Genomic DNA, 22,177 nt, shown 5'->3' with positions numbered 1-22,177 from the left:
GATCATGAAACAATAATGTCTCTATTGTTATGAGGTGGGAATAGAGATCTGAGTCTTGTGCTCTTGTGCATGTGTTGTTTTTCTATTCATGTGTAGATGATTCCAAATGTCGTTCACAGCTATACACTTGGGCTTTGTTGGTTGAGACAATGTTGTAATATTTTATGGGAATCCACGCGTTTGTCCTTAAGCAAATGCACATGATTAATGATTTAAGTAAGATTAGGACGGACACATTTATATTTTATTACTTTTGTGTATCGAATTTTGGGTCCCTGAGCCTTTTATCGGCCTTTTTCTCCTCTCGTTTGAGAGAGGCTCTCATTTTTTTGGAGCCGTCTTAAGAATATTCGGCCCATTTACAAATCATGTAGAGGGCTTGGTACGGGCTTGGTTTGGGCTTGGGCCAGGCCGTTGGTTCCTCAAGGGAGCATGATTGATCTGCTCTTTAGTCGTTAAGAGAACTGGGACTACATACGGAGCACTGGAAAAGCAAAAAATTGAGACATCTATTTTAACAAGTTTATTCTTCAATATTATGTTTTCCCTCGTGATCTTATGTAAAAACAAACTTGTAAGAATTTATAAACTTCAAATATAGGTTTTTCGTGAATTTTGACGATCAAAATCAGCAGTTTAAATCGTCACCTGATTATATTTCTGAAACTGTGTTTTCTTATTTTAAATTCTGATGATGCAGAAGTAACTATCAGTAGAAAAAAGAAAAATTAACTAGCGAGAATTGGAGAAGAAATAATATACACACATTAGACTGGTCAAAATTTTCTATATAACAATCTATACAAATTGGGTTCTCGTAAATTCTCTTAATTTCTTTACAAAGATGTAGTAATATTCAGGAGTGAAACCCTCAAGCTTATCAGGCTCCTAAACACCCGCTCACTACAGCTCTCGACATTTCTGATGAACTCGTCCACTTCTTCCAATTTCTCAACAACATTGGAAGCTAATTTCTTAAATGACCGCATTGTTGATGAAGTGGCGGTCGACATTGCCACAAATCCTGAAAACACTGCCATTGTTGCAACTGCTGTGGCGCTCACTGCTTCTGTCAATATCCCTGCAATTTCAGCCTCTGAGGCATCTGAAACGGGACAGTGAAGTCGGCATTTTGAGACATTCTTTAGGCACAACACTAGCTGTGCAATCTCCTTTTCAACATGCCGTTGCGATCTGAGAGCAGAGACAAGGCAGATTTTATCCGCTCGTCTGATTGCAGATTGCACCTCTGCCTGATGCTGCTTTAGGGTTACAACGGCAGTAACAAACGAGCCGTAAATGTCGGCCAGTAGAAGAAAGTCTTCTAGAAGACCTTCGGTTGAGGCAGCATGGCACAAGATCTCCTGTTTTTGGGAGAGATGAAGGAATTTTTTGACGGCTGTCTGGAGTATTTCGATCTGGGCCAAGCCAGTCACGACCCAGACTGACGAACCATCTGAACTGACAGCCCAGGATCTGACGGCTCGGATTTGTTCTTCAAGTTGAGAGATCAGTGGGTGGGAGCGGCAAGGCAGACTCACCGATCGAATGTGGTATGATGCCGCACGGGCATTTTTGGCTGTACATCTCGGGCTGAGAGGGAGAGAGAACGAACGGCTGAATCCAGGCACCATGAGCTCTCCTGTTAATTGTTTTATTTTGGTAGATAAAAAAATCTATTGAGCTAGCTGTTGGAGCTGAGATTGACTTGGAGAGAAGAAGCCGGGAAGGTATTTAAAGAGAACCGTGCTGAGTTAGTGCATTTCAAATAATTGATTTAAAAATGAAGTGTACACGAGCGGATGGTTAGTGGGGTAGGAGACTTGATCCGAGAATCAAGCTAACCTGTCACAGTTTGGCAAAAAAATTAATACAACATGGAACCAGATCTGAAATCTTGCTTTTATTTGAGCTATTATATCATGCAGGATCCATATCCTCCCAGGTACCTGACTCAACACAATTGAAATGGACGGCCCAGATTTAATTTCAGCCGGTCGGTGATCGGGATGGCAGTAGGGAGCAGTATTATTTTTGCTTTGAGATGCGTGCCAAGTTAAAATTTTCATTTTTGGACCGTCCGATTAAATTCTACTCAGTCAAGTAACCTGAGAGGATACGAATTCATATATATCATGCATGCTCACCATCTGTTGATCATGAACAAACAGTATTATAGTTTTTATACTACCAAAACATAGAACAAATAATGTCTCTTTGTTTGTTATGAGCTGTGCGCATGTAGATAGTGTATACCGAAATAAAATAGCGTAACCATGTTTATTTGTTTCCTATTTTCTCGTAGACTTGACATCCAAGTCTTTACAAGTACGGACTGTATTTCTATTTAATTATTTATGTGTAGATTCCAAATGTCGAGTTCATAGCTGTCCAATTGCGCGTTATTTCTTGAGACAAAATTACAGTTCATTGCTGTGAATACACGTGTTTGTCTTCACAAAATGCATGACGTGTCTCATAATAAACCAATTAGTAATTTAATATGAAATGTTTCAGGGGGATTATCGAAATTAGACAACTAGTTAGCGAGTAATCCAGCGAAAAATGCCAACAGCCGGACAGAGTGTGTTATACATTGTGGAGTTCTTATTTGCTATTAATTTGTTTGTACCAGCTTGTAATTAATTACGTGTATGGATCAGTCCATAAATTAACTTTTTAAGCCCCGTAGAAAAATATTAATTAAAAATGGGCTGAGATAACAACGATGTCTGGGAATCTTTACAAAGAAATATGTGAAGAACGCGACATGGGCGCATGGCTGACGGATCCGTATCCTCCCAGGTACCTGACTCAACACAATTGAAACGAACGGCCAAGATTTACTCTCAGCCAGTTCTTTCTCGGGATGGTGCAGGGACAGTATTATTTGTGCTTTGATATTCTTGCCAGGTTAAAAAAAACAAACTTGGATCGTCCAATTCAATTTGTACTCAGTCCGGTAACCTGAGAGGATGTGAATTCCATGGCTGACTAGGCGTAGAGTTGTCTCGCTCCTATTTCTCTTCCGCATTTAAAACAAGAAGGGAAGCATCAAGTAAAAATGGAATTCAGTTTACAAAGGAAAATTTATGAGATATGGAGGATCACAAAGAAAAATTTGTTTAGCAGATGTACTGGCAAAGAAGGGAAGGGAGCTGGGGTACTCTGTGGAGCTATAAATTAAGAATTTACTTTCCCTTTGTTTTAATGAATCTGTTTTTGTTAAATGATGGAACAGTCAATAACTTTATTTTGGAGAAATGTAAGGCTAGCTTACGGCCATGTCTTTAACTCTTAATGCAAAAAAAGTTTACAATTTCATAATTTAGCAAAGTTAAGATGTGATGTGCTCACCAAGAGGATATGGTGAGCACAGTTCCAAAAATATATCGGATCGGATTCAAATAATAAATCTAAACTGTTAAAATTCATGTACTTCACGAGTGATACATGTACATGTAAAATTTTGAAAATTTTCAATTCATTTGTTACAAAGTCAAGCGATCAAAGAAATAAACATTTTCTAAGTTATGCACCTACATGACTTCAGTTATACGCTTGCACGAATTAACGGCGCCTACATAACTGAATCACGCGCTACCACGAATACAGCACATACGCAATTTATGTTATGCGCTTCCACGAATTAACGGCGCCTACATAACATAAATTATGCGCTTACCACGAATACAGCGCCTACATGACCGATAAATTTTTTCCAAGTTTAATATTCAATCAAGTGCACATATGACTGTATACTAAGCCTCACGAGAAATAATATGCATCAATATCATGCCATTGTTCACTTAGAACAAACTTATGATTCAACTAAATTATTTTATATCAAGTCATGCACCAATTTCAGAAATCATGCTACCTAAGACATTTCATGCATTCATATTATATAATTCAAAGATCTATCAAATATCTATAGTATGACAAACAACTAGTAATCAATAGGCAACTATATATCAAAACAATGGCAATCAAGCAAAACAAATCGACATTGCCAATCAAATAATCCCGTAATGAAATCACAATCATCAAGAAATCAACATGAAACCCAAAAGCAAGCAAATAAACCCACAAGCATACATCAACAATTAATTAAGCAAGTTAGAAGGAGCTAGGAATTACTCGAAATCTGCACCTTAGAAATGTTCAGATGATGTGATCAGATGTTGCTGCGGTGTAGATGCATTATACAATTCTACTTGATCCAATTGTGCAAGTTTCACCACTATGTCGAATTATCGAAACGAGGAAAATCAATTAGCCTTCAAAGAAATGATGAAAAATGAATACATAAAATAATTTATAAAATATTTATTTTTTTAACCGCTTGACCTTGTAGCAAATAAATTCAAAACTTTCAAAATTTTGTATATAAATGCATCACTTATGAAGTAAATGGATTTCAACGGTTTGAATTTGTCGTTTAAAGCCAATTCGATATACTTTTAAAATTATGTTCACCAAACTCTCTTGATGAACATACCACACCCTAGCTTTGCTCTCATAAAATTGTTAAGATTGCTCCAGTGTATTATATGAGTGAGTCTATGGTACTATGCATATCACGGGTTGGCACTGTGCTACGGCTCTATATTCGAGTTTTCAAATCCTAACGGTCGATCCGAACCGTTCATCTTGTTCTCCATATTAATATGTGTTTGGAGATCAAATTTTACATTTTTTGAAATTTTGTTACTATTTTTTTAGATTTATTGAAAATCACTGTTTTTGGATGGTTCAGAATTTTCAGATCAAGTGATTTTCTAAATATCTAAAAAAATAGTAAAAAAATTTCAAAAAAATGTAAAATTTGGTCTCCAAACACATATTAATATGGAGAACAAGATGAACAGGTCGGATCGACCGTTAGGATTTGAAAACTCGAATATAGAGCCGTAGCACAGTGCCAACCCGTGATATGCATAGTACCATAGACTCACTCATATTATATTATTGTGAGTTAGGCTGGGGTGCTATGGATAGCATAGTGGCCTCTATGCTACGGCTCAATATTCGAGTTTTCAAAATCCAAACGGTCGATCCGAACCGTTCATCTTATTCTCCATATTAATATCTGCTTGGAGACCAAATTTTACATTTTTCTGAATTTTTTTACTATTTATTAAGTATTTTACAAAATTGTTGATCCAACGGTGGCTGCACAAAACAGTAAAACCGTTGGATTAGCGATTTTCAAAGTGGCTTAATAAATAGTAAAAAAATTCAGAAAATTATAAAATTTGGTCTCTAAGCAGATATTAATATGGAGAATAAGATGAACGGTTCGGATCGACCGTTTGGATTTTGAAAACTCAAATATTGAGCCGTAGCATAGAGGCCACTATGCTATCCATAGCACCCAGCCTAACTCTATTATTGTATAGGGGGGCCGGATATATTATTGGTTAGCAACAAGTGTACATGTCACTTCGACAAATGAGCTGGAACTGTGTATTGGGTAGTGTGTAAACTGGGTCAGGGGCTGACCTTAGTTAACAGAGGTTCCACGTGTCAAGAGCTCATTGTCCTCATTAATCATGCATTAATTATATAAAGAGAAATAATTTTACAAAAAGTTTACACTTTACACCCATTTAATATTGCTCATTAAATATATATGTAGGAAATAAATATGCTGCGATCCGAATTTCAGGAACAATTATTCTAAAATTCCTGCTATTTCAAATTCAGCCGTTCAATTTTTTCTGTGCAAGCATCTCTAAATAACTGGTTTTTCTCTGCACGTATCTCGAAACAAATTAACAGTTAGATTTAGAAAAGCAGAGATTGTAGACTACTGTTCACATGTAAGGATCGCAGCAGATTCGGATCCATATATCTACGAGTAATTTATATTTATGTGAATTAATTCACTCTGTTTGTAAAGTTGTAATACTTTTTTTAATTAAAGGAATCATAGGAAAATGTGTGTCTTTAAGTAATGGATTTTGAGCTTTGTTTGTGATTCAGTTTGATTTATTTTATTTTCTATTGGCCGCGTGTCAACAAATATGTAATAATAAGTGGCATGTCAGACATGTAGAAGGATATATTTTGTATATATTGAGATCCTCTCTAACGGTACAGAGAAAGAAAATGAAACCAATAAGTATGAACCAATTATATGACCTTGTAAGCATAGTGACAAGTGAATTATTCACGTTTAGTTCAGCGAGGTTAAAAAATTGTTATTCGGGAATAATTCGAGTATAATTTGGAAATAATTTGGAATTATTCGGATCAGAGATCTCAGTCCTGCAAACGAGCAAAAAGAAAAAAAAAAAAAAAACCAAAAAAAAATGTTATGGGAAAAATTTGCGAAAAATTGGCGAATAATTCGTAAAATTCGGGAAAAGTTTGTAAAATACGCGAATTATTCGGATTTAATTCGGACAAAGTTCGGTCAACCGAATAATTCAACATTCGGTTCGGCATCACTAAAAAAATAAATTATTCGGATATAATTCTCGAATATTGTGAGTGACTATGCTGGTAATTAAGAATCTTACCTTCTAATTCTACAAATTATTTACCAAAATATTTATTTTAGTCCGAACAACTGCAAATTACAGCAACAAATAATTTATTTTAGATCAATCAAATAAGCGCATACAATAAATTATATAAATAAAAATTGTAGCCCAATCATTGAAGAATGGGGCTATCATAATGTGTATATCACATAATCCAGATCTAGGTGCGATTTCGAAATTAAGAGAAGCCAGCTCTTGAAAGCGACTAGAGTCGGCGCGCCTCTACCATAATATTGTTTTCGATTTTGTGTGATTACTCATGAGGTTTACATCAGATGTAATACTAGTAATTAGCTTAAAAATAATTATTGTTAGGATGGCAATCACTTAATAATAATTAATTAACACTCGTCCGGATGTTGGTACAGATATTGATGCTTCTTATACAATATATGTGCGCATGAATTATGATGTGCCGGAAATATCTTTTTGGATGCAAAAATTTATATGTGATTAGATCCTGAATTAATAGCATCACACATTGCATAAATTACACATTACAATATCTTTTTGGTACATGAATTATACATTGCACGATAATATTGTGCAAGCATCTAAACAATTATTCGATTGTTGCTTTATATTAAAAAAAGAAGGAACGTTTGTGTAAATAAAATGAAAAATGCTAATAATCATCGTGTCCGCTTATAGATCTCTTTCATAAATTAACGCATTGTTGTATCGCTCCACATAAATCAATCCTTGATTTTGTATTGAGTATGAATATATAATTACTCAAAAAAAAAAGTATGAATATATAATGCGAGCATTTCAAAGAATAATTAATCTCGTATCTTTATAAAAAGAAATGTAAATACAATCTTTTTTTTAAAAAAAAAATATGATAAAAACGGAAATAACATTTAATGATAATTAACCTTTATTGAAAGAATCATTATTACTTGTTAATAAATTTAAAGATATGATTTTCAAAGATATTCGAAAGATTATCTGACGATACCCCAAATTAATATTTTTCTCTGACAGATCAGCAAAATCACTTATTTTATTCTGCATAAGATATGCAATTATGTGCTGACGTGCACAAGACATGCACGCGGATTTTATTGATCAACTATCATTATTTTCCGATTGTTTAGCATTTATATGTAACGCTCCATTCCCATTAGTAGATACATATATCCGTAACACGATTGAACTCCTTTTTTTTTCGGTTTTCGGAAATTCAATAAGATTTATTTGTTAGCGAAAAAGTGTCAAATGTTATGGAACAGGGATCCGTATCCTTCCAGGTACCTGACTCAACACAATTGAAAAAGACAGCTCAGATTTAATTTTATCCGATTTTTGCTTGGGATGACTGAAGGGACAGTATTATTTGTGCTTTGAGATTCGTGCCAGGTTTAAAAAAAAATTTTGGACTATCCGATTCAATTGCACTCAGTCCGGTAACATGAGAGGATGTGAATTCTATGGAACAGGGAGGGGAATTAATATCACCTAAAAACTCAAATTTTGAGTTTAGATCTAAACCGTCCAATCTAAGTCTAGACCTGATTGGTCCGATTTTTGACGCGCGGTTCAGATCTAAACTCAAAATTTGAGTTACTTCATCACTTGAGTTAATTCAATTTTTGAGTTTAAATTCTGACGGTCTGATTTGCTTTACCATAAATATTAAAGAGTTCATGTGCATTCTATTTCGATAAGATTGATTTAAATTCTGATTGGACAATCCGAATTTAAATTCAAAATATGAGCTTTTCGAAGATTTGGAGTCGGTTGGGTCAGAGAAAATTTGTATTCTCCGAGTTAACTCAGATTTTTTATATTAGATCTGGACCGTCTAGTTTAAATCCGTATGAATATTAATAGCATTACAGGTGTGGATCGGATGGTCCGGATCTAAACTCAAACGGTGCGTTAATGCAGGGATCTGGACTCGGACCAGGAGCTGGGATCTCAGCTAATAGAGGCTCCACGTGTCAAGAGCTCATTGTCCTTATTAATCACCCATTAATTGGAGACTGGAGAGTTACCTGTACCTTTAAAAGTGATAATAAAGAATGTAGCCGTTGTTAAGCTTCGATCTGTGCTATTTTTGGTGCAACCTGTGTCTGGGAAGTAGTTTAGGCTACAAATTATACATGTTTAGAGTGAGAAAAATAGCACGGCGGAGCCGGCTCCGTCACAGAACGGCACGGCACGTGTGTAGTTACGTGTCGTGACTCGTGTGTCTCATGTTGTGTCTGTGATCATTCGTGTGCCGTGATCATCTTTTGAAATTTTGATACGACACGAGTCACATGTAATTAGAACTATTAGATATTGATTAAATGGTGAATCTTGATCATAAACTAACTTATTATGATTAAATGGTTATGCGAGACATGTTTGGTCACGGCACGTTTGGGCTCGGCATGTTTGGTCATGGCATGTTTTGGCACGGTGTGACTATTCGCGTGCCGTGACCACTCCTTGATATTTTAATCACAGCACCTGAAAAATTATCTTGGTCACGAAATCAAATTCACGGCATATTAGTCACGACACGGCATGACACAGCACGTTTTTTCCACTCTATCCGCAGCATAATGTATGATCTTCAAAGACAGAGAACAAGGGCCTCCAAAGTCCAAACTAACTTGGTTAAATGGAACAGATCAATATTCTGCATATATCGTTTGCACTCTATATTTATATTTAAAAGTTTATTATCATTATTGTCAAAATAATTATTATCAAGCGATCTTCTTGAAATAATTATATGTTTTGTTAAACATTTTGTTTTAATTACAATTGCGTTTTATTTTGTTCGAACAGAACAAGTATAATATTCGATATATTTTATGAATGATTAGATTTTATTTATTATTTTTGACTCTTTTTTTCGCCTTTGGCAGGGATCGAACCCACTCTCCCACAGGAGAAGTGGAGTGTCTTACCAAGCTGCTTATAACTATTATTTTCGACTTAAACCTCATATATCTGTACACAAAATTTGGATTTTTTTTTAAATAGAATTACATTGAAATAATTTAATAGAACAAGCCCAGACTGTTGGAATTTTCGAAAACTAGCCTCCACCGATCCCTAGGATCGGTGGAGCAAAAAAAACACATCCTACACCGATCCCTAGGATCAGTGCAGCCCATTTATCACTCCACCATTCTCTTGCCGCAGAATGTCACAGAAAATCAGAAAATCAAAACAAAATAGCCCTCCACCGATCCTGTGGATCGGTGTAGTTTTTTTTTTTTTTTTAACAGAAATTTCTAATTTTTTTTGTATTAAAATATTAGAAATGTTGAATATATTTCTTTGAAAATAGATGGAATACAATATAATTTGATTTATTAGAAAGACTGCAACAAATAAACCGGATCAATATTTTTCAGGCCGGATTTTTCGCGGTTGTAAGAAAAATTAATATATTTCTTTATGTGTTATTGGAAAAAAAATAAAAATGCTTAGATTCTGAGTTATTGATCCCGGTTCAAAAGTCACTTCTAGGTAATCTATAAAATATTGTCATCCATCTAGTACATTTAATTAATAAAAAGTTGTATCTATTTTTGAAAAAAAAACAAAAACTTTAATTTATTTAATGATTGTTTTTCAAAAAGAATTCTCAAAATAGATACAACTTTTTATTAATTAAATGTACTAGATGGATCACAATATTTTTTAGATTACCTAGAAGTGACTTTTGAACCGGGATCAATAACTCAGAATCTAAGTATTTTTATTTTTTTCCAATAACACATAAAGAAATATATTAATTTTTCTTACAGCCGCGAAAAATCCGGCCTGAAAAATATTGATCCGGGTTATTTGTTGCAGTCTTTCTAATAAATCAAATTATATTGTATTCCATCTATTTTCAAAGAAATATATTCAACATTTCTAATATTTTAATACAAAAAAAAAATTAGAAATTTCTGTTAAAAAAAAAAAAAATACACCGATCCACAGGATCAGTGGAGGGCTATTTTGTTTTGATTTTCTGATTTTTCTGTGACATTCTGCGGCAAGAGAATGGTGGAGTGATAAATGGGCTGCACTGATCCTAGGGATCAGTGTAGGATGTGTTTTCGAAAATTTCAACAGTCTGGGCTTGTTCTATTAAATTATTTCCATGTAATTCTATTTTAAAAAAATAATCCAAAATTTGTATAAATGAAGCAAATCATTTATCCATAATATATAAATAGAGCTTTTATAAAAGTTGTGTTATGACGCTTCACAAAGTAAAAAATACACAGATAATTAACAAGCAAATCATAATGTTTTGAAACTATATATTATTGTTAATCTGCTACACGATTTAACCATCTATATATCATCTAAAATCTCATCAGCATCAAATTGTATAAAACCAAGGTATTAAATAATAAATAATGTTTTGGGCATTCATTTTTCAATAATATTTTCATATTTTTCTTATGTAATATAACTTTAAAAAATTAATGTGCACTGATTGATTGGAATGTAGTCTAGGTGTCACACTGTCACTTGAAACTTCTTTTATTTATTTATTTTCTTTTTTTTGTTAATAACTGTCATTTCAAAAAAAAAAATTAAAATCATGAATCAGAGATCAAATCACATAACACACTTTCAAACCCTTATATATATCACAGATAATTTCTTTATTTTATAATTTTCGAATCCATGACCTCTTACATAAAAGTCACGTACCTTTGCTACTAAATCAAATAACAAATTCTGTCATTTCAATTATAAGAGAAGCCAACTATTGAAAGCGATTAAGGATCGGCGCGCCAACCTCAATCTTTTATTTTGGATTTATGTGTGATTTAAGAGAGATACATCCTATGTGCTTTCTGTTAATTGAGATAATGTCATTGCTGTCAATATCAATTTAGAATTGCAAGTTGCAAAAATCAAATATATAAACTTGTGACTTTGCATGACTAACAGACTTCGAATTTATAACCCACCAGCTAGCCCTAATTAGTTTCAATAGCAAATTAATTAGTATATCTTTTTGGAAATCAGTGAAATATCTAGTTATTTAATATCTGTGTGAATTCTGTCTTTTTTTTTCTTAATCAGTTATATATTTTGTATTTTTTTTTTCTGTCAAAGGTTTACTATTCAAGTGAGAAGACCCACGACTGAAAATATTGTAATTATGTTATTCAACATTCTCCCTCAATATTCTAATTATTTATCACATTGCCCTAGAAGTATCAAATCTTTTTGTGTTAAGTGTAAATTTGTAAACATAAGAGAATATTTAGTCTTTTATAATCAAAATATTTAAATAAAATTATAACAAGGAGGGTTCAAATGCTTTAATATTTTGAGTCTCTATCATGTTTTTTATTTTTTTAAGTTAATACTTAAAATTTAAAATTTAAATATTAAAATAAAACCGTTATACTTTATCTATATCATTTTATCTATGCACATATAAAATATTACGATATTTGAACTTTATTTTGATCGGTATCAAGAGCTTGCAAATATACATTGAAATGGATAAATTTTGAATGTTTATTTTGTAACTTATTGATTTATATTAAAAAAAAATCAAAAAGTGATAGAAAAAAAAATATGCACATGTATGTAGAAAACATAATATAAATCACATCTAACGATTTTATTTTAATATGTAAGTTTAATTTTTTTTATTAGAAAATTGAAAATTAAAGACATAATATAGAAAAAAAAAATAAAGACATTTGAAACCTCCTCAATTATAATATAATGAGCAAAATTAACAAATGTGGATGGATAGACATGTATTAATTGGATGTGCACAAGATATACAGGATGATTTTCCTAATTTAATGTGTAGATTTTATTGTATTAACTATCATTATTTTGTAATTGTTTAATTAATGTTTAGCATGGAGGTAACAACCCACTAGTTGGTGAGATGATCATTAATTACCGTTAAAGATCATTGACTTGAACAAATGCTGAATTTAGACCGCTTGACTTGAGGCTTGCTTCATAGATGCCAACTGTAAGATGCATGCATCATGCTTATCAATTTCCAGCCGTATTGATGGATTAATTAACCGTGACATAATTAACAATAGTTAAATCAGGGCAAGATTAGAACGGTAACCTCAATAAGAAAAAAAAAATTAGAAAATATGCCAACTAAGAACAAATAAAATTGAGGAGAGAGGTTCACCAAGAACAATTTTTTTTTTTTTTTTTTTTGAAAAAGTGGATATTTCCACCTATTTCATTAGAAATAAATATTGTTCATTACAAAAACAAAGATATAATCTCTGAGATTAGACTAAGGAATGACTAATACTACTACGCTGGTTTCTACATACCAAGAGTATAGCTAAGCAGGTAATTAGGTTCAATATAGCGGCTAAAGCAGGATATACTACATAACAGAAAAGCACAAAATAAAGCAGTACATAACCAGCAATTACAAAACAAAACAAGCAATTAATCAGAAAGACTAAAGTATCAGTGGTCTGAGGTAGTAAGGGATGAGCTGGGTGCATTCAGGTTTTCTCTTGAGCTGTATTCTGCATCTAGGGCATCATATTCTGTATGTCTCTTAGGTAATTTGACAGGTCCGATCCCTCTAGTCCAAGAAAAGATTCTTCCTCTGAATCCCAGCTGAAGTTTTCCCCTTGAGAGGTATCGGTCTCCGACAGGATTATAAGAGGGTCTGCCTGAGACAATTGAGACACATCCATAGGTAATATTAAAGATAACTTGAAATAAGATTCATCTGAATTGGATTTACACCAATAAGAAGCTAAAGAAATAATACTTGTACCAATAGATGACAAGATTGGTATCACAGCATCAGTAAAGTATAGTTTATTTCTAATTAACCAGATAGTACATATTGTTGCTGCCCTAACCAGTTCAATTAGTAGTTTATCTTTGAGAGATATCCATGCATCTAACACCAAGAACAATTAATTTAAAAAGTTTAGCGGTTGTTGAAATAAATTATAAATTCAAGTTTTACATTTCAAATATAATCTATTCTATATTATATATGAAAAAATACAAAATTTTATATTAGTTTATAGCATTTAAATTTAAGATCAATATTTGGAATATTATCTATTCTATAAATATAGATAGAAAAAGTATACTATACGCTTGATAAATAATAAAGTGTATGATACATTGATACTTCTACTGTTTTTTAAAGTTTGTAAACGTTCTTATTAAATGATTGGAATTTTTTTTTGAAATTTAATACATGCCTAGTTTATAAATCTAACAACATGCTAATAATATTTTTTTTCTAGTTGTAACTTTTTTTGGTTGATCAAAATTATTAAGGTAATTTATTGTTAATTAATTTAAAATCCTTCATTTAAACAAAAACAATTATTGTAGGGTGACATAACAGCAGAAGGCCAGCTGTCCAAACAGTTCTTAAGCAAGCCGTCAAAAGAAAATTATATTTTTCTCAAACCGTGCACAGAGTGTCTTAGATCCAATCATCTATTTATCTTTTTCACAGATTCTTGGTTTGTCCTGCAATCATGGGCGCCAGTGTGCATGTGCGCCATCACCTGACCTCCTTCCTTTGTTCTACTTGCACATCACAAAAATAAAAAAATTGAGCGATCTTAGTTGGATTGAATTCGTATCCTCAGAGATATCTCAAACTTTGCGCGGCTTTATGGAAAATCTCAGCCGTTTAAATAGTTCTGCGCGAATCTCAAAGCATAAGTAATAAGTCCCCTGCCCTATCACTGAATAGGCACCGGACATTCAGTTGGATTCGTATACTATCAGGTATTGGCGTATTGCAGAAAATTACTCTCACTTTACGGTTTGAGATTAAATCTCAATCGATTTGGAATTCGGACTACCATAGGGGACGGTATTATTGGACGTTGAGATTCGTGCCAAGTTAAAAAAAATGGTCAAGATCTAATAATTGTAAAAGATTCCCTTATCAGGTATTGGAGAGAATGTGAATTCATCTTAGTTAGGGGATTTGTATCCTCATAGATATTGTAGAGGATTATCCTCACTTTACGGTTTGAGATTAAATCTTAGCCGGTTTGCAATTCGAGCTAGCATAGGGTACAGTATTATTGAGCTTTGAGATTCGTGCCAAGTTAAAAAGACCGGTACAGATATATTAATTGTAAAAGATTTCCTTATCAGGTGATGGAGAGGATGTGGATTCATAGGCCGAGAGAAAACAAAAGCAAAATCAGAAAAATAAAAAATAAGAGAAATTTAGATATATATACCCATTATAACTTGTTCAATTAGATATTTCTCCATCAAAATTTTAAAATTAGTTATTTTCCCGTGTAAACTCCCTTAAATTATTAATATCCTCATTTCTTACATTAATTACTTAAAAATAAAGACTGAAATTAACAAACAATTAAAATGACAAGTTTGCCCTTCAAACAATGTACTGTCTCCCTCTCTCTTCCTCCCTCCCTCGTTTCTTCCTGTGAAAAAGGATTTTCTTCTCCAAGGAAACATTGAGCCATTGGCCACATCGATCAAAGTATTGTGCGACAGTTAGTCTGTTTCAGATCTAGTATTAGCTTTAGCGGCTTTCAAAACCCCACGATTAGCCACTTTTAAGAGGCTATCCTGCTGATTATGTACTATTGACTTGGGATCAATAATTCGAATTGAATTAGAAAGAATGTATGAGGAACGGAAATTATCTTTTAGTTGAACGAAAACAATTTTAAAACTGTTGTTTTTTTTTCTACTGAACAATAAGCTTTTTGTTTTGAGAAATACATGCGGCCAAGGATATCTGGAACCCATTTATTCATTATAATATGAAATATGCTATACTTAAATCATGTGCTTTGCATTTGTGAAGGTTATGAAATTTGATACTGTTCTGAAAAGTTGTAATAAGAAGAATATTTTGAACTAAAGCATCTTTTAAATTGCAAATTATTTGTAAGGCTTTGGATCTATCTGATTATTTAATTCCAATAATCTAAAGAAGAGCAGTATAAAAAAAGGAAGCAAAATCTGAAATATAATAGCAATGCGATTTTTGTGAAATTTTAGCACCGATACTCATGGTTACAGTTAGAAACAGTACATTGCAAAGTTGTATTATTCTAGTCTATCTAAAAATGAGAATAGCTTATTCTTCCTCTTCCATCAAACACCTCATTTTTCTACATACATGTGTGTTTTGGGTCAACAGATGCATTGCCCCGGTAGTCTCAAGGAAACTATGTAATTCCTTATTTCTCTCCTCGATAGGTAATGTTTTACGGTTCTTCCAGTCATCGAGTAAACTTCTAAAATCATAATATTTTTCTTGTCATTGGCTCATTGTTTTTTTGGAGAAGAGAATCATTTTTCACAGTAAGAAACGAGGGAGGGAGAGGGAGAGGGAGAGAGAGAGAGAGAGAGAGAGAGAGAGAGTACATTGTTTGGAGGGCAATTTTGTCCTTTTAATTGTTTATTAATATTAGCTTTATTTTTTTATGAAATTAAAGTAAGAAATGAGGATATTAATAATTTAAGGGAGTTTAGATGGGGAAATAACTAATTTTAAAGTTTTGATGGGAAAATATCTAATTGAACAAGTTATGATTATCTAAATTTCTCTAAAATAAAAAGGTAAAACAACGAACGTACAGCAATTTATGTTAGATAGAAGCATATGTATGTGCTCAGTTTTAAGTTCGTGATTCAATACGAATATAGTTCAAAAATAATTTGTTGTTTTATAATATAAATAATATTTTTTTGTAGAATTAATAATAAGTTCGTAAATTTAATAATACAATTTGATAAATTCAAAACTAATTTAGAAAGGTGCTGAAAAATAAAACAAATATAATTCGAATAGAGGAGGATTCAAATACCTCCATTTTTGTGCCTCCATTTTTTAAAACTTTAATAACTCAAGATTTAAAACTTAAAAGTCAAAATAAAACCGTTAGATGTGATCTATGTTATTTTCTCTATGTACTTATAAAAATTATCACATTTCAATTTTGTTTTTATGTGAATCAATAAGTTCAAAAATCAACATCTAGAAATCATCCAAATTAGTGCATTTTTTACAAACTCTTGATGACAATCAAAATAAAATTGAAATGTTATAATTTTTTACATGTGCATAGATAAAATGATGTAGATCATATTCAACAGTTTTATTTTGATTTTTAAGTTTTAAATTTTGAATTATTAAAGTTTTAAAAAATAGAATCATGATGGAGGCACAAAAAATGAAGGGATTTGAACCCTCCTCATTCGAATATTATTTAAAACTTACTTTGAAACAATCTGAAGTCGCTGAAATTCAATAGGTGAAACAATCTGCTATCTTTCATAGGAATTCACATCCCCTCAGCCCTCAGGTTACCTGACCGAGTATAATTGAATCGGATGGCCTGAAATTGAAATTTTTTTTTTAACTTGGCACGAGTCTTAAAGCATAAATAATATTGCCCCCTAACGCTATCCCAAGCACCCACCGATTGAAATTAAATCTGAACCGACCATTTCAATTGTGTTGAGTCAGGTACCTGGGAGGATACGGATCCCTTTCATAGACCCGTTTATTTAGTTGAAATTGAAATCTGGTGATGAATAATATGGTCTTGACTTTGAGAAATTGCAATAACAAACGAAGCGCTCAATGCACTTCTAAGCCCAGTCCAATTGAAGAAATTATAAGCAAGGCCTAGATGTTCTCAATTTGGTCCAGGAACGGCCGATATACAATTTTTATAAGAAAAAAAATAATATCAAATTAGTGCAAGTTCTAGAATTAGAATTTGGGTTATAAAGCTTGGAATTAGTGCAAGTTCGAGAAATATTATATCAAATTCGGCATGATATCCAATTTGAGCCATTCAGTTTTAAAATTTGTACGAATCAAGTGTGTACAAATCTTGATGCGAAATAAACAACTTCAGTCGTACATCATACTATCCCCCCACTCCGGCACGGAATCAGAAACGGTCCGATAAACAGTAGACCAAATTCAGTCTGATGCCTGATCATTTAAGTTATAGGTGGGCTGAGCCTCTCTGAGATGCATTAGCTGTATTGACTTGGACCAGTCTGAGATGGGCTGGTCTAACCAGTCTGGACCAAAAAAAAATGTTTTTATTTTTAGAAGCTTGATAGTGGCTATCAAGAGTACAAATTAAAATGAAAATATCTAACAATTACAGCGTATAGCATAGCGCTGTATCCTTAAAACAAGATCATCTAAGAGCAATATTTAAACCAAAGTCTCCCCATCTGTATCATCTTTGGTACCAGACACCATACCGGTACCCTCTTTGCTCTAAATATTTGTGCATTTCGTTCATTCCAAATCATCCAGGTACTGCCATAAACAAGGAATTCCATTCTTGGTTATTATGATCCCATCTTTTCTTATTGAGTGCGGTGATTTTTGCCAAACTTCTGGTACCGAAGAGGCACTTACCATGATCTTGGTACCCACTAGCAATTCTATATGCTCGATTGCTCCCAACTCTCTAGACAAAGGGAAATCTAGAATAGGAAATCTTGAAAGTGAAAATTTCTGTATATTCCAATAAACCATTATGTACAAATATATAGACAAAAGAAAATCTAGAATAGGAAATAACAACTATTACCTAATTACTTACCTAATTGCAGTTATTATTACTATTATTTATTTCCTTTAACAAACTCCAAGAAAACCTTTATTAATATTTTGCTCTTAGCTAACTTCTACCTCTCCAAATCCATCAAAAACTGCATGAATGCTTGAGAAGAAGGGCCCGCTTCTGTCAACGACTCTGCCGCCTTATCCTTCATCACCTTTGAGCGCTCTTTAAGAAACCTGCCACCTTCATCCTCCATCAACCACCTCACCTTGGCCTCAACCTCATCCGCCTCCACCATGTCTCGATCATATCCTTCTATCGTCATACCGACCCTCAGTTGATTTACTAAGATCTCTTTATTCAACCTTTGCTCTGCATACAATGGCCAACATAGCATCGGCTTGCCAGCTGTCACTGCCTCCAGTATAGAGTTCCATCCACAGTGCGTCACGAACCCACCTACAGATTCGTGATTTAGCACTTGAATTTGAGGAGCCCATGATATGACTACCATCCCCCTGTCTTTTGTCCTGTTGAGAAACCCTTCTGGTAGTATTTGATCCAGTTCAAATTCAGACATTTTATAGAACATCATTTTTGGGTCCATAATGACGTTTACTACCCATAAAAACCTCTGACCGCTGTTCTCTAAACCGGTCGCGGTTTGCTTAATTTGATCGGGAGGGAAACCGCTCATGCTGCCGAAACATAAAAAGACAACAGCACCTTTAGGTTGTAAATCCAACCATTTGAGACATTCATGCCGCTCCATTTCTGTTTCTTGTGATTCAGTGACCAGCGGGCCTATGCTGTAAACTGGTGGCATGTTAAAACTAGGCACACAGAGCCCTTCTCTAAGTGCAGAGATTGCTTTTGGTTCTAGTGATGCAAAGGTATTCATGAGGATGCCATCTGATTTAACTAAACTTGCCAAATTTTTCATAAAAGATTTGTATGAATCACTTGTGCAGTCGAGAAGGAATGATGGAAAATCAGAACCCCGTACTGGCAGCAAACCCGGAAAATTTGTTGGATTTTCCCCCAAATCGTTTAGTGAAAGATTACTACTTGTGTCGAGCTCGAGAAGATGAAGGAAGAACGCAGTGGCAGAGGCACCGAATGCCGTGAAAAAATAAGCCGGGATACTCAATTGACTCGCTACATCAAGTGCAAGTGGGCAAAATAAATCAAGCACGATTGCCCGGATAAAGCTGGTTTTGGACAAGTCCATTAAGAACTTGTGAAGATTTACGTTTTGCGCAGCGACAGTGGCACGCATCAACATGAGCGGCTCGAGATTTACATAACCGTCGTCTAAGGAGACAGGAGGGAGGACATGGAAAGAGATCGTGGAGTTAGCCGAGGATAGGCGTGAAACGTCTTGATTGGCCTTATCAGGATTATTGGGAAGATTTAAGGTCACAACGGTGACGGATAAACCATGATTTAGAAAGCGTTTTGCCAGAGCAGCCATCGGTGTCAGATGGCCGAGGCCAGGGGCGCTGTAAAGCACTACTGCCTCCTTCATATTGCTTCCTTTTATCTTGTCTCAAGATTTTTGTATTGTATGTGGATAAGTATATTGTTTTGGGATTGTGATTTCTGGTAGGCTCAGCTAAATAGGTGGTTTTGGCTGTTTTAAGCACAAAATTGCAATTCATGATGGAGATTTCTTGGACTCAAGTTACTGTGAGAAAGACCCCACGACTGAAAATATTGTAATTATGTTATTCAACATTATCGCTCAATATTCTAATTATTTATCACATTGCCCTAGAAGTATCAAATCTTTTCGTGTTAAGTGTAAATGTGTAAACACAAGAGAATATTTAGTCTTTTATAATCAAAATATTTAAATAAAATTATAACGAGGAGGGTTCAAATGCTTTAATTTCTTGTGTCTCCATCATATTTTTATTTTTTAAAAGTTAATAACTTAAAATTTAAAAATCAAGTATTAAAATAAAACTATTATATTTGATCTATATCATTTTATTTATGCACATATAAAATATTACGATATTTGGAATTTATTTTGATCGGTATCAAGAGCTTACAAAAATACATTTGATATGGATAAATTTGAATGTTTATTTTGCAACTTATTGATTCATATTAAAACAAAACCAAAAAGTGATAAAAAATAAAAAAAAATTATGCACATGTAGAGAAAATAATATAGATCACATCTAACGATTTTATTTTGATATGTAAGTTTAATTTTTTTTTTGTTATTAGAAAATTAAAAATTAAAGACATAATAGAGACACAAAAATAAAGATATTTGAACCCTCCTAAATTATCATATAACGAGTAAAATTAATACTTGTGGATAGATAGACATGTATTAATAATTAGATGTGCACAAGCCGAAATTTTTATTTATACTCTTTCAAAAAAATAAAAATAAACCAAAACACCTTCAAAATAGAAGAATTCCCCATTTATCCGGGCCGCTAAGCCAATCTGCGGCCCATTTATTAGGGGGAGGTCGCAGATTGACTTAGAGGTTTCTCAAAATTGTAATATATTCAATATTCACTACTACAGAAAAGGAGATTGCACACGGACATAAATGAAATTTATACACGGATTTCCTGCCATGTAAGCTGTGAGGGTGTAGAAATCCTTGTAAATAGCTGTGTACAATTCCTTACTGAGCTACACGAATATTTAGATAAACAGCCGTGTACGATTCCTTGCCAGTGGCGCTCTCCATTACCGAGCTACACGGATTATTACATAAACAGCCGTGTACGATTACTCTTTCTACACGAACGTTTAGCTAAATATCCGTGTACAATTACTATTTCTACACAGATTATTACATAAACAGCCGCGTACAATTCCTTGGAGAACTACACGAATTATTACATAAACAGCCGTGTACGATTACTATTTCTACACGGACGTTTAGCTAAATATCCTTGTACAATTACTATTTCTACACGGTTTATTACATAAACAGCCGTGTAGCTCTGTTATATTATTATTTTATGTTTAAATACATTTCTACACGAACTTTAGTTAAATATCTGTGTAGAATTGTTTTTTTTTCCATTTTTTTTTTGGCTAGCCTTCAGTTTTGCTAGCCATTTAAAATCAGAATTAACCAAAACAGAATTTTCAAAATAGAGGCATACATTTAAAATCAGAATTTCAAAACTATACAAAATTCATGTAAACTAAATTATACAAATTTATACAAATCCATATTTAGCATTACAAAATTCAAATTGAAGCCACCTTGCCCACATACATCTAACATTGTCGATCTACTCGTTGGAGTAACATTTTTGCTTTGGTCCATACTACAATTATAATTTGGTATTAGTTAGTAACAAGAAAAGGTAAGTAAAGGCACACATACAAGCAAGTATCAATTGTAAATATCAATTGCTATTAATATAGGAACAATTAATATGAATTACATACCGGCGCTTTTGGTTCACTGTTGGGCAGAAACAAATTAAAACAAATAAATTCATTTAATAAATCATAATGACAATTAAAGTTGGTAAAATTATCGTTCATAATTTATTAAATGTGAAAACATAATTGTGACTTAAATCACAAAATTCATTTTAATAAAGTGGCAGTTACAATTTAAAGTTGATAATGATAACAACCAATTATTAAAAAAAACCAACGTCATATGGTTTAAATTATTTATATGAAAAATATACAATAAACTTTCGTTGGGCCGATTATTATATATGAATTCATATAAAATCATAGAAAATACTAACATGTTACAATTCGTTCAACACATACATAGCATTTTCTACATGCAATCCCATGTGATCCAACATATAGCATATACTCCTCAAGATTCAATACAATGTTTGTATAGAAGTTATGTCCTAACTACTTAATAGTCATGTGATCAAGCTTTGGCCCAACATATAGCATATACTCCTCTAGGCTCATGTTGCCAAAACTCATGGTTATGATCTAGTTTGGACCGAAATTTCATACATACTAAGTTGTATTAGATCTAATATATCAAAAAAAGGAGTGTGTATGTCATCCATGACATGATGCCTCTTGATTAAAGGTTTCCAACAATATTGCATCTCCAATGAAAAATACAAT

General features: G+C 33.1%; 1 protein-coding gene and 1 pseudogene across 2 annotated transcripts; both read right to left on the bottom strand.

The window, feature by feature from the left end:
• Positions 1 to 767: 767 nt before the first annotated feature.
• LOC144556851 (uncharacterized) lies at positions 768 to 1,796 on the bottom strand. Its single transcript, XM_078305327.1, has one exon. The coding sequence runs from the start codon at positions 1,632 to 1,634 to the stop codon at positions 837 to 839; it is 798 nt and encodes a 265-aa protein (XP_078161453.1). The 5' UTR covers positions 1,635 to 1,796; the 3' UTR covers positions 768 to 836.
• A 16,221-nt stretch (positions 1,797 to 18,017) lies between these two features.
• LOC144557446 (UDP-glycosyltransferase 88F5 pseudogene) lies at positions 18,018 to 19,764 on the bottom strand (annotated as a pseudogene). The gene has a single exon (XR_013512666.1). The product of XR_013512666.1 is annotated as a UDP-glycosyltransferase 88F5 pseudogene (transcript).
• Between the last annotated feature and the right edge of the window lie 2,413 nt (positions 19,765 to 22,177).

Source organism: Carex rostrata, chromosome 7 (genome assembly GCF_964058835.1).
Source record: "Carex rostrata chromosome 7, lpCarRost1.2, whole genome shotgun sequence".
Lineage (NCBI taxonomy): Eukaryota > Viridiplantae > Streptophyta > Magnoliopsida > Poales > Cyperaceae > Carex > Carex rostrata.
Note: the sequence above shows the minus strand (reverse complement) of the source record. Positions and strands in the feature narration are given on the sequence as shown.